At 37.9% G+C, this 17430-nt stretch overlaps 1 protein-coding gene and 1 long non-coding RNA gene across 5 annotated transcripts in view; both read left to right on the top strand.

Annotated features, from left to right (window-relative positions):
• Window positions 1-11927, top strand: part of LOC109540429 (putative sodium-coupled neutral amino acid transporter 11) — a 73463-nt gene extending 61536 nt beyond the window's left edge. For all 4 annotated transcript variants that reach the window (XM_048665589.1, XM_048665588.1, XM_048665590.1 and 1 more), the window contains one exon: window positions 4421-11927. In XM_048665589.1, the coding sequence (XP_048521546.1) occupies window positions 4421-4675 (255 nt within the window). In that variant the 3' untranslated portion in view covers window positions 4676-11927. The remainder of the gene's footprint in view (window positions 1-4420) is intronic.
• Window positions 11928-12888: 961 nt separating this feature from the next.
• LOC125504139 lies at window positions 12889-13670 on the top strand. Its single transcript, XR_007281296.1, has 4 exons — window positions 12889-13023; window positions 13097-13157; window positions 13211-13278; window positions 13346-13670. It is a non-coding gene; the product is annotated as an uncharacterized LOC125504139 (long non-coding RNA).
• Window positions 13671-17430: the final 3760 nt, after the last annotated feature.

Here is a 17430-nt window from a genome sequence, read left to right as displayed (position 1 = left end):
ATCTGGTTTACTTCCATCGTTTACCTCCTTTTCCCTGCTTATGGTTCCAGATATGCTCCCTCTATCCGGGCTGCTGATCATCTGCAGTGACGTCTGAATGATAGGTGAACCTATCTCCATGTTTTAGAAACGTTTCCTGGATTAGGCACACATCAACGTTACATCGTTCCAAGAAGTCTTCCAGCTCTAACTTCTTGCATTTAACTCCGCTCGCGTTCCATGAGACGACACACAGAGACTAGGGCCTGAGCAGTCTAGACATGACTGCTCATCAATGCGATCATCTGGGATTGCATCGTGGCCATGAACGTTTGCATCTGTGCTTGCATGGCCTGGATGGTTTGGGCCAGCTGTTGATGGCCGGTATTGCCCCCTTGTTAACGTTGGGGGGCTTGTTGGGGCGGCAGGTTCTTTCTTGTTGCCGAACTGTAGCTCATGTTGTTTCTTGGTGGCTGTGGCTGTGGCTTTGCTGTTGGCTGGGCTTGCTGGCTTAGTTTTTGCCTCTGCACTGGCTTTGCAGGGTATCCTGAGTAGGAGGCTGGATGTGCTCCTCCACAGTTTGCACATTTTGCCGCCTTTTCTTTTGGCATTTGGCACTCGCGAGACTCGTGCGATCGACCGCACTTACACATTTTGCGGCCGCTGTGCATTTGGACTGCCCGTGTCCAAACAGCTGACATCTGTAGCACTGTGTCAGCTGTGTTTTTGCGTGCTGCGATTCCACTCTCACACGCAGGTTTCCGAGAGCCCGAACTTTAAATATGGTCTTCTCGGTTTTCGGTAGTAGGACCAGTACTACCGGAATGGGCAGTCCATTTTTGCGTCATCGGACGATTGTAGTGGGGTGAAATCCGAGAACAGTGAGCTCCTCCCGGATTTTTTCTTTGGTCCAGGATTGGACTACACCCCGGATGACTACTCTCAGCTGTTTTTCCTCCTCCAGCTGATAAGTGTGATACTGGTACTTATTATTGTCCAGTATCCTAATCATCCTCCTGTAGTCATCGTCGGTTGGGGGGTAAGTCCTCACTACCTCTTTTGTGGTTATGCCACCGCCATAGTTTACTTTTGCGTCCATCAGTTTCCTAGTGATCTCGTCGTATCTATTATTTTCTTGGAGGACAGTTGGAGGGATTTTTGACCTCCTTGCTGAAGTCTGCTGGGCGGCAGGGGTTGCCTGCTTCTTCGTGACATCACTGGTTGGCTGCTGAATGCTGGTCCGGGACTGCTGGGCTGCCTGGGCTGCTTTGCGAGGATTGATCCTCTTTCTCTTCCGACGGCGATTTGGGCTTTTGACGCTCCGTCAGACTTGGACTTTTTTTGACGTCAGATTTGGACTCTCCGTCAGAAGAGCCCGTTGACGGTCCACTATCCCCCTTGGAAGCCGTTGGGGGAGCCGCCTCCTCGGCGGATCCCTCGACCATCCACATCGTGGTCTCCATTCGATAATTTTTCTAGTCCATCGATCGTCTAGTTCTCGCAAACGTGACCTGCCCAGTTCTATTTTAAAGAGGATATTTTCTTTACTGCATCCGTAACTCCCGTCCTGCGCCGTATATCTCTGTTATGTACTCTTTCTCTAAGTGATACCCCCAACATCAATCTTTCCATTGCTCCTTGTGTTGTTGTTATTTTATTAATCGATTTCTTAGTTAGTGTTAAGGTTTCGGCTCCATACGTCTTCACTAGCAGGACACATTGGTTAAAAAGTTTGCTCTTTAAACATATGGGGAGTTCAGACTGAATGATTCTCTGAGGTTGCCAAATGATGCCCATGTCAAACCTATTCTCCTAAAGATTTCAGAAGTCTGATTATCCCGGATTATTCGGATTTCGTGGCCCCAGTATTTCTGTGATGTCACTTGTTGTACTTCATTATCACCTAAGGGTATATTGGTGGATACTACTAGATTAGTCATAAATTGAGTTTTTAATATGTTGATTTTTAGCCCAACTTGTCCGGATGCCTGGTGGAGTTTTCCAAGAGATGCTCTGGCATTGTCAATACGGTCTGAGATTAAAACTATATCATCGGCGAAGCTGAGGTGGTTGAGGTTTTCACCGTTGACATTAATACCCATATCATCCTAATCTATCCTTTTACACATGTATTGAAGTAATGTTTTAAACAGTCTAGGGGAGATAGTGTCGCCCTGTCGAATTTCACGATTTACATTAAACTTGTCAGTATCGGCATGAAGTCTAACAAACAAACAAGGGCTTTTTTCCCTTACAGCTTATTATTAATTTATTAATTAATTAATAATAGTACTGGATTTCAGAGAAGCAACAGATTCTCTGATATTAACTTTCGGGATGTCTATCCCTTTCAGGTCTTTCCTCGGGTTTCACGTCATCTTCGGTAGCTCGATATTCTAAGAGGAGAAGCTTCTGGGCGGGTCTCAACAGCTCTCCGCGAACTGTCTTAACCTTTACTACCCGAACTTGACCATCTTGACCTGCTAGCAATTTTTTAACTCGACTCATTGGCAAATTAATACGCTTTTTTTGTCATCCCCAATCAAACGACGTCTCCGATCTTGACGGCACGACTACGCCGCTTCTGGTTCCAGATCTTTAATTGTCCGAGGTATTCAAGTCGGAACCGACTTCGTAAGTTATCCCGCAATCTCCGTTTTATTCCGCGCATCACGCGATAAGTCCCTTTCGATTTCGTAGCAATCAGGCATATTATCATTAGCTATGTCCCTTAAAAACATTGCAGGAGCCAGTTGGCTTTATGAGAAATATACCTCGTTGGCTATTTTTGTGAACGTTTCTCCTCAATTTTGTCGACGTTTCGACCTTTTTATTGGGGTCATCCTCAGGACACAGTGATAAAGTTTTTCCTTTTATTGTACTTTAAATTGATATAGAACATGTTAACGGGTTGTTCTCGTTTTTTTTGTTTTTATGAAAGACATGCAGCAAGAGAGCACTGTCAATACCTACACTGTCTGCAAGTTTTATGCCGACGCGTCATAAAATCAAATCGTCTATCGCCTACGACAAAATCAAAACTTTAATCACTTTTGCCTTAGAATGGCCCCAATAAAAGGGTCGAAACGTCGACAAAAGAGAGGAGGCATTTCCTGTGTTTGATTTGTCCCATATAATATGAATCCAAAAAAAATTATAACATTATAATTTACATCAGCATTAAAGTATGACAGCACAAATTATTAGCTCCATAATTGCGCAAGTTTTTTAAATTTTTGTAAACATTTACAAAATGATGCTATCAGTGTGCTTTGATTAACGCATTTACATATTTCCAGCCCATCGTTTCTCGGAAATATTGTGTGTTCTTTCATATTCAGTCTTTTTTTTCTTTAATGTTTTTCATTCAAAATGATGTTCCTTATTCATTAAACTCGTTTCAATTTTAAACTAAACTATAAACCCCAATATCAAACTACCGAACAATCAACATTTTCTGCACGAAGCTAATAGGATACAAATGTAAATAAAGTAATAAACAATAGGCTACACTTTGAAAACGCGATAAATTTAACAAAGTGGTTTGTTACTTAGGGGCACTAAACAGTAAACTGTCTTTCTTAAACTAAGCAGACAAGTTCCGTTTCAAAACTATCCTGCAAAGGTCTTGTCAATTCGTCCGTCGTCGTATGAACAATAAACTGATGTATAGGACACGGACTTTAGGCATTTTGCACATTGCCGGATTTTATACATTACCGGTAACATATAGGTCTAACAGTTTCCATAGCACCTCTCGATCTATCTTGGTAGAGGTAGAAGTTTTGTAAAAAAATCCACTAAATCATACATTCTAATAAACACAGCCGAACGGATATTTTGCAAGAATAATGTATGAAAAGTTATTATTTGCCAAAGAAGATCGGTTGCGGAATTTCCTGCCCTTGCAATCCTACTTTGCACCAGCGCATTATGTTTCCACGTGAGCAAGCAATAATTATTCTTCAAATTACTGGTGTGATACTAAATTATCTTTTAATTTTTATTAAAATTGGGTCCGATGGATCAATGTTGGGACTGGCAATGAATTATGAACTCTATAGTCAATTAAATTGACGTTATTTCCGATACTGAGAAGCAAGACTTTAAAATGTAGTTTACCGGTGCTCACTATCGACAATATCATTTTACCCATAATACATAGAAGTTTTGGACCTAAGTAAGATGTTTTGGTAATTTGAAAAAGTTTATAAAAGTTTACGTACTATTCTAACTAAAAAAGAGGAAACTAAAAAAACGAAAATGGTCATTAGTTAGATTTCATGTTGTAGTTTAACTGATGAAATAATTATTTGCCCAAATTTAACAAACAATACTTGTTTATTATGTTTTACATGGGATAGCAAATTCGATATGTTGTATCTAATGTAATGTATCCTTAACATAAGTAAATACAACAGATTTTGTTGTTTTTGTTTAGGGAGTACTTGCAGCGGTTCCTCTGGCTTTTGTCCTTCCAGCTTTCTGCTATCTGCGCCTTGAGGAAGGAAGGATTTTCGACCGTAACAAGCTTCCAGCATTAGGAGTGGCATTCTTTGGTCTATCAGTTACTACCTTGGGAGTTATTTTTCTCTTCATGGATATAGACCAAATCAATCAGTGCAGCCATGGTGTGGTTATGGACTATTGTTCACTACGCTATTTAAATGTGACTCAAAATTCCACTGAAATTTAAAGCTTTCGATGCAAATATTATATATTCTGAGATTTGAAATCAAATTGACGTTGGTGGGTAAGCCCAGTCAGCTTTATAACGTTGCAACGTGTTTTCCCTTTTATTTTAAGAAAAGCTTTTCACTGATCATGTAACAAAAGTGACTTAACATAGTTAACGTTAATATTTTTGGAGTTTATACTACATAACTACAGCATACCTTTGTATGAAGAAAATTATGCGTATTTGCATTTTACTAACAGTTATGAACATACAAAAACTTTCTGCAATATGATAAGCTATATAGGGTGATTTACTTAGACCGTGCAATAGAAGTTTTCCAACTTGCAGCTGTTGTCAGAAACTTCAAATTTTGTCTCCGGTCGTAGATAATCGTGCCGAAACCATGTGGGTGTATATGGCATACAAATATTGGTATAAAAAGTGTCGAAAATCAGGTTTTTAAATGGCACTACAAACTTATTTGGTCCTGTTGGAAAATTTGCTATGATTAAACAAGAAGAATCTAAACTAAATAGTGGTTATTAGGTGTCATTTAAAAAAAAACCCAAAACATGTTTTTTCCTTTTTCATGTCAATGTTTATAGATTGCGTGACCCATAGGCTGCAAAACGGTACCCTAATGTCATCTCGAGAGTTAGCTTGGGATTTTAGCTAACTATCTACAAAATTTGGGTTTTCAATTTAGAAGCGTTCCTTAGATAGATGTAGCTTGTTCCGTAAACATCTGTAATGGCATTTTTTTCTTTAACAAACAACATATATCAAAAACTATAAGAGATAAATTAACAAATCCAGGGTTACCCAATGCAGCAATTGGAGGACCAATCTAACCATGCTAAACAAATTAGGAGTTTGCATTCAAAATAAAAAAGTTAGGTTATAGTTTTTATACAGTTGGAGGGCTAAATGTATTTTACGTGGTTTTGACACGACTCGTAATGACCGGGGTCAAAATTTCAAGGTTCCAAAGCAACTGCAATTTGAAAAAGTTCTTATGCACGGTCAACGTAAATCACCCTCTTCTTCTTCAGTCTGTTCCCATCCACTCCTGGACATTGGTATTGATGCCTTTCTTCTCCCATGTCAGGTTTTTCAATACGTCCTGTAGCGCCAGGGTGAACAGTTTTGGCAAGAGAGTATCGCCTTATCTAACTCCTCTGTTAGTAGGGACCCTTCCGGTGACCAAATCTTACCCGGCTTTAACGTCAAAAGAGACATTTTCATGATGATTCATTTTCCGCTGAGATTCGAGTATCTTGCTTGAGTCAATCCTCGCAGCGTGCATCGTATGTAGAACTGCCCAGATCTCCACATAATTAACAGCTTTCTGGTAATCGACGAACGCTAGGTGTAGTGGGACGTTGTATTCAGTGCATTTCTCGATGAACGTGCGACTGGATGTGGTCTATCGTGCTGTACTTCTTCCTGAATCCAGAGTGCTCTACAGGTTAGTAAAAGACAAGCTTGTCGGTTGAGATGATCAGACGGTTGGTGATTATTTTGGTAAGGAGCTTATATAACACGGTGAGGAGGGTAATCGGGCGGCAGTTCTCGATGTTTGAAGAGTTGCTCTTCTTGAAAAGGGTGGTGACTTCAGAATGTCTCTATGTCTCTGGAATCCATTCCTCCTCAGGGTACTTGTTAAAGAGAGTGAGAAGTGTCTTATCCACAGTTTCTTCTCCAGTTTTCAGCATCTCACGCGTCACTTGGTCTTCTCCGGGAGCTAGTCAGGTTCTGGTACTGACCGGCTTTCTGTCTGAGATAGTCTCCGATAGAAATTTTCGATGATCGCAGCGATTTTGCCTCTCCCTGACACAGCTACACCCCGTTTGTTCCTCATCTTATAGATGACTGGTTTTCCACTATCCGTTCTGGAACGGAGGACCCTCATGTTAATATTGTCCTCGATGGCTTCTCGAATCATCCGTGAGTTGTGCGCTCTTAAGTCTCTACGACTCATTAATAGTTTGTCCAGCGGGCGGCGAATCGCAATCCATGACTTCGTTCTTCCATAAATCTGGTCGTGTCGGAAGTGAGCTTCGAGTTTTACTGCCTTCCACATATGCAGACTTCCTTTGTTACTTGACAACACGGATACTTTCGACGATTTTCCCTGTCAGCTCATTTAACTCCAGATCTTTCAGCGTGTCCTTCGGCTCTAATGTTTATGCAATCTGTCTGCTGACTCCTCCTGCTTCGACCGCAACCCAGTCCTCTCTGGTCTCAGCTTCTTCACAACCTCTTCTTTCAACTTCTTTCTTTCCGATCTAGAATCCGCACGTATTTTAGCTCTCAGTAGTCTGTCGTCGCTTCCCGTGTTGAAGCGATTTAGGACTATCACGTCGGTGCACATGAGCTTAACCGTGACTAGAACATAATCGAACTCGCTTTGACATAAATCACCCTGTATAGAATTATTTATAAAAAGTCTAATTCTATAAGCAAGATGGAGTGATTCTTTTCGCCAACAAATGCGTTTTGTTTCGAATGTTCAAAGAGGTCAAGTAAAAGTAACAGTAGACCTACTTACTAAGTAGTATATAAAATTCACAATAATATTCCAATAGTACTTATTAGTACGTACTAATAGTAATATTTTGTTCAAAATTTATTAGAGTTCTACTGAGACTGCTACGTAATGTCGGGGAGTTAATCATATGTTTAAAGTACATGTTTTGGATTATCTTTTAATATACTTATTCGAATAAAAGGCCCAATACCCAAGGTCCACATAGAGTGGATCGATTGAAATAAAATATTTTAATTAAGGGCCCTTAAAGTTAAAAAATTGTTAGAATTCGTCAATTTATTTGTTCAACTAGAAACTATTTAGACCTATTAACAGGAATCTATCCGTAATTTTCTAATCGATTTCCATTATTTATACATAGGCTCAAATCATTGAAATTTAAAGTTAACTCAAAGATCTGATACTTGTTAGTTTTCATGTATCGTAATATGCCAAAAAAATACATTTTATTCCCATTTCAACTCATAGCATAACTTCTTACTGATAACAAAATTAGCAATAGTGCCGACTTAATATGGAACCGCCTGTATAACATATAATAAGCTTATTTTTTAAAGCAATATTTTTTAAGGCATCTCTTTGCAGTGGAAGTTTGTATGTCCAGTTCCAAACTTGGAACCGAGTGCGGAGCCGTGACAACTCAACTTAGCCCTTGTTTTAATAGCTCTTCACATCTTCTAAGCCGCTATTACTGCTGAAACTCCATGCTTAAATTCCATAAGATGGATTCAAATTGGCTGACGAATTTTGTTGAAACAGATTCGTTTCTTAGTGAATTCTCCTACACATAAAAATACCGAAATGTTTGACGTTATCTGATTTATTAAACCATTCTTCTCTTCTTTGAGTGCCGTCTCCTATCTGGGGTTGGATATAATCACTGCTATTCTAACTTTATTTGCCGCTTTTCTGAAAAGTTCTAATGAGCTACAAATGAAATTAAAATTTTTCGGCCATGAAATTCTCCTTCCCTTTATCTTTCTGCTGCACTCTCATTATGTGCCCCAGGTATCGTAACTTTCTTGCCTTTATCGGGTTAATTACTTCACATTTTTTACCCATTTCTCGCAGTACAACTTTGTTTGTTCTTCTTTCTGTTCATAATGTCCTGAGCATTTCTCTGTAACTCCACATTTCAAACGACTGCAGCTTGTTTAAGTGTTCCTGTTTAAGCGTTCAGTCTTCCAATCCCTGAGATAGTACTGCAAACACATAGCACCTTAATGTTGCCACCCTCAGTTCTATTGGAAGCTCTCTGGAACAGAGGATTGTTTTCAATCTCACACATTGTATTTCTTGCTGTTTCTATTCTAGTTCTTATTTCTATTGTTTGGTCGTGATTTTCTGTAATCCGGGTGTCCAGCTATTTGTATTTTTGAACTCTTTCCATTTTTTGGCCCCATAAATTAATGTTTGATTCTTCTTCTTCTAAAATATAAAACCCGATGCAAAACACACTGCAAATACATACCACATAGCAGATCTCCCTGCAGACGAACCATCCATAAAAGAATTCTCCATTCTAAGAAAACTCATCCAAATGACGATAGCATGTATGGAAGACGGAAAACCCACAGTGCGAATAAATGATAGGCTCTCTGATGGATTTAAGATACGTAGCGGATTAAAACAGGGAGATGTTTTGTCGCCTGTACTCTTTAATATCGCCCTAGAGACAGCAACGAGGTCAGCAGAAATTCAAACAGAACTCTTGACTTTACGGGTCCCGAAATTATTGTTAGCACATGAAAATGAAATTGACATCATTGGAGATTCCACACTAATAGTAAAAGGTATCTTTCATCGCATAGAAGAGGCTACAAGATAAGTAGGACTTAGTATTAACGAGGAAAAGACAAAATATATGTGCATAAACAGGTAGCATCTAGGAGCTACAATTACAGCCGATAACTATGTCACAGAGGAAATATAACCTATAACCCCAGAAAAGAGTATAGAGGTAAAGAATCTATAAAAGCATGGATGTTATGGATGGAATGTTGAAGGCTAATGAAGAAAAACTTAGGTGTTTTGAAAGAAAAATTCTACCACAAATTTTTGATCCCCGTCATGACCCTAATAGCAACCAGTATCGCATCAGGACAAACGCTGAGATTAGTCAGCTTTATGGCGTGGGGGATATTGTCCCCGAATATTGAGATATTGTTAAGTCTCAGCGCCTAAGACGGTACGGTTATGTCCATAGACTACCAGATGACAGACTGACGAGACTGGCATGGGAGCAGAGACCGTAAGGAAAAAAGCCACTTGGGAGACCACAACAGAGATGGAAAAACAACATCAAAGCAGATCTCACAAAAATGAATACCCCTCTGGACACGAATCTTTTGGAGAACCGGGAGGCATGGAGGAGCGTAGTGCATTCAGCCAAGACTTCCTATAGGTCGTTTCTATTCTTTTGTTTTCCATGCTGGAGATCGTATTCTATTTATCTAGGCCAATATTCATTCAATTCTGATTGTCGTTGTTTCCACATCTTTTCTTGCGAGATTCTTAATATTTTTTAATTTCTTTTAACTGATTTTATTTGACTCACACTTAATTATATAATTAATAATTGATTTATAGCTGCATAATTGTTGCATTTGCTATATTTAAGACATTCATTCAGAATTCACTATGTCCCCTTTTAGAGGACAGCTGAAATATATCCAAACCGGAGGCCCAAGAAAGAAAGTTTTTTTCTGTCGCTTTTCGTTCCTCAACCGGCATCTTCTGCCAATTTATTATTTAGGTTTGCGCATTGCAAACCTGATAATTCGACATTTCGTTAATTCGGGTAGCGCGGCGTCCATACACTAACGCCCACATGCATAGTCAATCGCAGCGATTCGCCGATATCATATGCCAGCATAGCGAAGAGCCAGTCGGCAGCGAACCAATTGCGTTATATCCAATTCTGCATTCAAAATAGCTATTTCGATGTACAGTATCCAATATGTCGAGATCTCGATGTATATTTAATAGCTTAAAATGTTCTTAATACTTATAATAATTAACTCATACTAAAACACTTCCCATGTAACCCAACTTTACCAACCCTAAAAGTATTTACTTGACCTTTATTATTATTTACTTTCGTTCAGCACCAAATTGAGCATACGTAAGATCGGCGAATGCACGATTATGATGACATTTTCGTCTCGGCCAACGTATATTTTTCTGCCAGTGCTACTAAGTTTAGCGACAAATCGCAAATTAGGCAATCAAATTTGATAAAATGGGTCTCAAATGTAGAATTTGCCATATGCGCCAAAATGGGTGATGAAAGCTCGCACCGCCAAGTCCTCGTCAACGTTGGGCGATCTGAGCGACTTTTTGTTTATGGCTATGCGACTTTATTTGCCTAAATATTGGCAACAATGCTTCTGTGTTCACCTATGCCGGCGACATCACGGCGAATAATAGAAAGATAGGCAGCTTTGAAATCGAAAATTAAATCTACTGTACCGTTGCCAAAGAATCAAACACAAAAGCAATATTTTTGTTTGTAAAAACGAGCACTCAAAAATACGTACCTCATACTACATAATTTAAGAGAAAGGTGCGAGGCACTTAACACTACTTTACTTTTAGCTACTATACTTTTAACGCGCAAGATTGAATGGCAGTACGCATGGGTAACACTGTGTTGAGTTGTCTTTTGAATTTTTGCCGCTCTGTGCGCCAATGAGTCATAACTCATCGTGCCTCACTGCGCCGCACTTTCAATAACGCTAAGCATATAACATTGGGGCGATTAGAGCTTTACGAGGACCGCGACTGGAGTCAACAAAAAAACACCAAAAAACAAAATTTACCACATTTTTTATTAGTAACGTTTTACCAAATAAGTGACTGGCCCAGTGATTAACTGCGCCGGTGCCTTGGGTTGGCGCACCAAAGCGTTTCGGCATCACTGCGCCAACTCCTGAAAACTCACTGAGTTACCCATGCTGATATGACAACGTATTGGCAACTAGTGGTTCCTGTGTACACAACGGCAAAACTTGATATGTAACATAAAAGTCTTGTTGCATTAATACAAATAGTTTTGTAATCTAACATCTAATCGACACAAGTTTTTATTTTTTGCCCTATATGTTTCGTACAAAACAAAACCCGTTAGTTTCGTAGCGAGTTTTGCATAGAAACAGCTGTACATTTTCGATACGAAGAAGTGATCAAGGAATGAAACTGTCATTAACATCCGAATATAAAACTAGACTAAAATTATAGAAGGTAACAAAATAGACATGAAAAAGAAGAACACCAAGTCGTACCTGGAGTAATCGCTTTCTTCATTCGTGTATTGTGTTTTTCAATCTTAGCAATATTTTACTTCTTAAGGAGCCTTATTCATGTTTATGAATGTTGGCAGCAATTACACCAAATCTTCGACAATCTTTTTCTAGACTCGTACCTTCCATACATATTTTGACGTTATTTTGTCCTTTTTAAATATATTATGTACATTACTATTATTTCACGCAGTCTCAGTCAAGTAAATGTGCTTTCCTATAATGATTTGCATATTCAGCATGTTGTTATAATTGTATAGAAATTATATTTATAGTGGTAGTTAGTCTAATTCCATCTAACCTCAATCTGTCTACTCTATGTAAAGGTATATTTAATATATTTCCTTGCCAATGTTGAAATCTATGAAAATTTGCCTAATTATTGTGATTGCTTCTTAAATAAACGATATATAGTGTTTATATTTGATATAAAAAATAACAACCTTGGAGCCGTACCAATGAACAATTGACAAATTAAGCTTCAACTTGCTTGCTTCTTTTTCAGGTATTTGTATGCTTGCATATTAGCCATTCCACAGACCGAAAAAGAAAATATTTTATCCTGTTTTAATTCATATCATCCTAAACTGAAATTTACAATTGAAATCGAGGAAAACGACAAAATCAACTTTTTAGACCTAACTCTAATCCTATCAAAAATACAATGAAAAGTATTTGGTATACAAGGCAAACATGGTCGGGCAGGTATTTAAATTTTAAATCTCAGCACCCTTTCTGTCAAAAAAAAATCCGTTGTAATTGGCATTGCGGATCGAGCTATCAAACTTACAGATCCTGAGTCACAGAACATACCCCCTAGGGGGAATATTTTGTGTCCTGAGTTTCGACCATGGGGCCTCACTCAAATAGTCAAGGGCAGACCAAGATTTTGATTGTGGTCAGCGCCACCTACCCGCTGCTTACAAGGCAACTTACTCATAAATGGCGACGTTTACAGCGTGGGTGCTGATTTCAAAGATGCTGATTTGCATTTTTTGCAAAGCGTCTTTTGCGGCATCAGGAAAAGGCTTTGTTTCTTGCACAAGTTTTTTGCTTTCTGCCACCATGTTCATTTCCTTTCATGCGATGTTCATTTCCTAGAAATGAAAAGTTGAGAAGCAAATATTTGGATCAGGCTGGCTGGATGTGATTATTTATTGGAAAAATTGAAATTTTGTAGTGGATTTATGTGCTCTAGACATTTTCACGATGTGTGTTTCAAGGCAAACGGAAGAACTAAATTGCCTGCCAACAATTAAAATACCGCCCAGGTATCTTTAAATAAGACTAGTAAATATACTAGACTAAGACTCCTATGTCTTGTTTTAAAGATTACTACATAAATTATTCACTCTACATACTACATATATTTTGAAGGTTTCCAAGGTGCTGCTTCCATAGAGAATAGCTTCCTGGCAAAAGACGGTTGGTGCAACCTATAGTCAAACTGTGCGATATTCCTGGACCATCGCTTGAATATGCCCATGGCACATCAAATATCGCCACATTTCCGGGTAAGTACTAATTGTCAGGAAGTGAGATGAGAGGTACCTATCAATTTTTAGACTCCAAAGACACTCTTTCCAGGTAGAGCAGCTCAAATCACACAGCATCAGCACCTGAATTGTGTACTCCGAAAAAATTAAAGGTACGTGCGTATTAAAATGAGAGTACTTTAATCATTTGTATTTATGTGCCTAGATGATATTCTGGACAGCCCTTTTACAGCTGTCACCAGTACAAATTCTGCAAGTGTCACACAGTTTCGAGTAAGTACATATTATCCTACTAATAATATATAATTCTTCAATGTAGTAACATATTTTTTCTCTTTAGGGGTAAGGAGACTTAATTCGAAAGCAGTAAGAGATTTTCACAGCAGAAGCATTTGTCGCATCGCAACTAAATTTTGTATTAGGGCGTAAAAAATTTGGTACATCGCCAACAGGTGAGAAACCTATATATAATTATGTTATCCATACACATACCTAAATATGTATCTGCATTAGTAATTGTACTAAATTAATGAATTTGGAATGTTACTTTGAATTAGGTATTTGTTTAATTTCTGAATTTTTGATTCATAATATGATTTTGCTTCTTGAGCAAATGTTTCTGGTTCCTATAACAAACACCTTTCACAATATAATGGTACTTGGCGTTTCGCCTATTTATTTACTAATAAAAATGTGTAAATGTTTATAGAGTTTTTATTAACATATTCAAGCACCTACGCCGTGGCTACGCCGAAATACTTCAATTGAGATTAGGAGTATGTTTATGTTCAATTTGATATATATATTTGTTTATAAGTCAGAAACATGTCTGTCCTGTGTACAAATATATCTAACTGAATATTAAGCATCTTTTAATCTCAATTGTAGTATTGGCTCGCCGACAATAGCAAATCCTGCGCCGACAATAGCTAATAGACGACAGTGTCAGTAAAAAACCTTATTATCATTTGGTGCAAGGGAGTGGGCTATCTATAGTTGTCTTCATCTATGGTTGCGACACAGCACAACAGAAAAAGCAAAACAAGTTTATTGTTAAGACACGATTACCCACAAGCCATGACTAATAAACATTTTTAAAAACAGAATATACAAATTTGACAATAATGAACACAATAAAAAAGCTAAAACTAAACCTGAGCAATATCTAACAATCCCTTATATTCCAAATCTCTCAGAAAATGTACAGAATATCTTTCAAAAAGAAAACATGATGGTAAGCCACAAAGGATATAACCTTCTAAACTATAACTACACCAAACTTAAAAACAAAATAAAATCCGAACATAAATCCAACGTAGTTTATGAAATTACATGCAATAATTGTGAGGGAAAATATATAGGACAAACCAGTCAATTCCTAACTAAAATAAGTTGACTTTTTCTGGTTGTCCAGTCATGTGTTTTGGATTGTTTTTGTGCTGACGTGGAATCGTGTCTCAATTAAATCATGTGAGTGAAATCTCTGCTCCTTAATGATTTTTTTACCTTGGTATAAATATTAGGAGTTTGTAATAGTTCTTGCAACAAGATGCTCTTCAAGAACAATAGGTCTGTTAGAGATAGATTTTGCATTCTCGTTTTCCTTACAGTATCTGTAACCCTGAGGAAGGCAGCAGAGCACTGCCGATACGTTGGAAAATAAAGAAGTTTAACATTTTGGATATGGACATCTAGCTTAAACCCAAATTTCCTAATTAAGACGACATCCCCAAGAATTTATAAATTAACAATATAAATATACATCGTCCAAGAAACTTATTACTAAAATATATCTATAAATATGCTTGTATCTCCTTAGAAGTAATGTTTGTTAGATTTTTATTCATGCTCGGTCCTCTCCATGCCAAGTGCAAAAAGGAAATGATTAAAATTTAAAATACATTCTCAATACTTAGTTTCCGGTGTAGATTGGCAATTTATAAAATTGCTGTTTATTAAGACCTTATTTTCTTCCAACATCAATTTCGGATGTTGGCTATTCTGACCCTATTCACTGCTGCTCGAAACATTTCCGTAGTATTCAAACCAAACCAAGATCTGAGGTTCTTCTACCAACACCTCTTTTCCCCATTACTTTTCCACTGAAGATGGTTTGTAGTAAATGGAACATACTATCATTTCTCATGATGTGTCCTAAGTATTGGAGTTTTCGAATTTTCACAGTATTCACTACCTCCTTTTCTTCGGCTACCGTTCTAAGAACTTTGCTGTTTGTCACATGATCCTTCCAAAATATTTTTAATATTCTGCGATATAGCCACATTTCAAACGCGTCTAGCTTTTTCGTTGTCGCCTCAGTCAGCGTCCATGCTTCCACACCGTAGAAAAGAACAGAAAACACATAGCGGCGAAGACGTCTTATTTTGGTGATCAATAATATATGATGACTTGTAAATAGGTTTCTCATTTTGTTAAAGGTAGACCTTGCCTTTTCAATCCGAACTCGAATTTCTTGAGAGTGATCCCATTGATCATTGACGTTGGTTCCTAGGTAAGTAAATTTGGTAACTCGTTCTATTGGTTTTTGATTTACTGTAAGTTGGCAGTTGTTTACTTTTTCTTTGCTTATAACCGTAAATTTCGTCTTATTTATATCCATATCTAGTCCGTACAGTTGGCCGCTTTGTGTGATTTTGTCCATGAGTTCTTGTAGTCCTTCTAGGCTGTCTGCGAAGATGACCGTGTCGTTCGCATATCCAATATTGTTGATGATGTCTCCGTTCAAAAGGATTCCGGATTCAATATTCTCTAAAACTTCTTTAAAAATGCATTCCGAATACATATTGAATAGCAAAGGTGAGAGAATACAACCTAGTCTTACGCCTCGTAATATTTTAGTTTATTCTGTAGTCTCACTTCCTATTCTTACTGCAGCAGATTGATTCCAGTATAAGTTGGTTATTATCGCTATGTTTTTACCGTCCAAGCCCGCACCCTTCAAGATTTCTTTATTTTATGATATCACACTCTATCCAAGGCCTTCTGGTAGTCAATGAAACATGCATATATGGTACAGTTCAAGACTCTGCACCTTTGGAATAATACCAGAATGGAGTATATAGCCTCACTGGTACCTACTGCATTTCGGAACCCAAACTGTGTAGACGATATTTGGTCTTCGCAAGTTTTGTATATTCTTCTGTGGATGACTGTGAAATAGTTTCAATAGATGGCTCATAAGGCTTATTGTTCTAGAGTCCTCACATTTTTTGCTCCTGGTTTCTTTGGCAGGGTGACAAATTTTTATTTGTGTATTTCTCAAGTGTATTTTCTCAATGCCGTCTTTAAGTCATCTTTATCGATAACTGTCTTACCTTCAGTGTTTGTTAATGTTGTTATTTGCTTCCGTCTGCATGTCCCTGTCAGCTCTTTGACCTTTTTGTGAACGTTAAAACTATCGTGTTTGGCTTGTAGAGCCTCTATTTCCGTGCGCATGTCCCTGACTTCCGTTTCTTTAGTCTCTCTGATCTTTCTTTTTAGTATTTTGTCTGTTTCATTGCATTTTACGCTGCCATGCTTTATTTTCCGTCTTTCCTCCATCAATGGGGCACTTTTTTTTCTTTCATAAAATTGATTATTGATGAATAAATAAGGGACCTACAATTTTTTTTCACATTCTGTCTACTAATAACAAATCTATCAGCAGTCAAAGTTTAAACTTACACAAAGCGCTCCGAAACGACGAGTTTTGGCTGATCGTAATGTGACGTCACGAAGCAGAATTCTGCTCCGCCACATTCATCTCTTATACATGTTTCCATGCTCTAATGTGAATTTGGTGTGTTGGTTTGCTTGTTTCTCAATTATTGAAATTAAAATGGCTTATAAGTACTGCATGGTGCCACAGTGTACAAGTACCACTACGCCTACACCAGGAAAAACATTTGTAAAAGTGCCATTGAACGAAAAGGAACGGAAATTGTGGATAAAAGCAGCGCGGAGAAACTGCACCGATCTTTCTGCAAAAAGTAACATTTATGCCTGTGATGATCATTTTGATGTAACTTCGCATAAAAGCAATACTATTTATAGGGTTCTTAACACTGTGTGTTCGTTAGATTTAAGTTTCACCTCTGCTTCATTATGTGCAATTTTTCTTTATTTTAATTCACAGCTTGAAAAAGACATGGAAATTTTTATGGAGTGAAAAATAATGGGAGTTTAGAAAAGAATGAAGAAAGATGTTGTTCCACATAAATTTGCGTTAGTTATGTGACGCTTAAACCTCTAAACTTCCCGGACTATCATAATTTAAGCTAACTTGCATTATGTAACTTATATATACTTGCTAAACGCATAATTATGGTAGTCAGAGAAATCAGAGCTAAAGGAAGTATTGTATTTGTGAAAATAAAGTTTTTAAAAAGGAAAATTCAAAAGTCCAAAATATAACTGGCGCAGTCG

The sequence above is a fragment of the Dendroctonus ponderosae genome, unplaced genomic scaffold, assembly GCF_020466585.1.
Source record: "Dendroctonus ponderosae isolate FM_Combo_2020 unplaced genomic scaffold, Dpon_F_20191213v2 Dpon_F_20191213_4, whole genome shotgun sequence".
In the NCBI taxonomy this organism is placed as follows: domain Eukaryota; kingdom Metazoa; phylum Arthropoda; class Insecta; order Coleoptera; family Curculionidae; genus Dendroctonus; species Dendroctonus ponderosae.
Note: the sequence above shows the minus strand (reverse complement) of the source record. Positions and strands in the feature narration are given on the sequence as shown.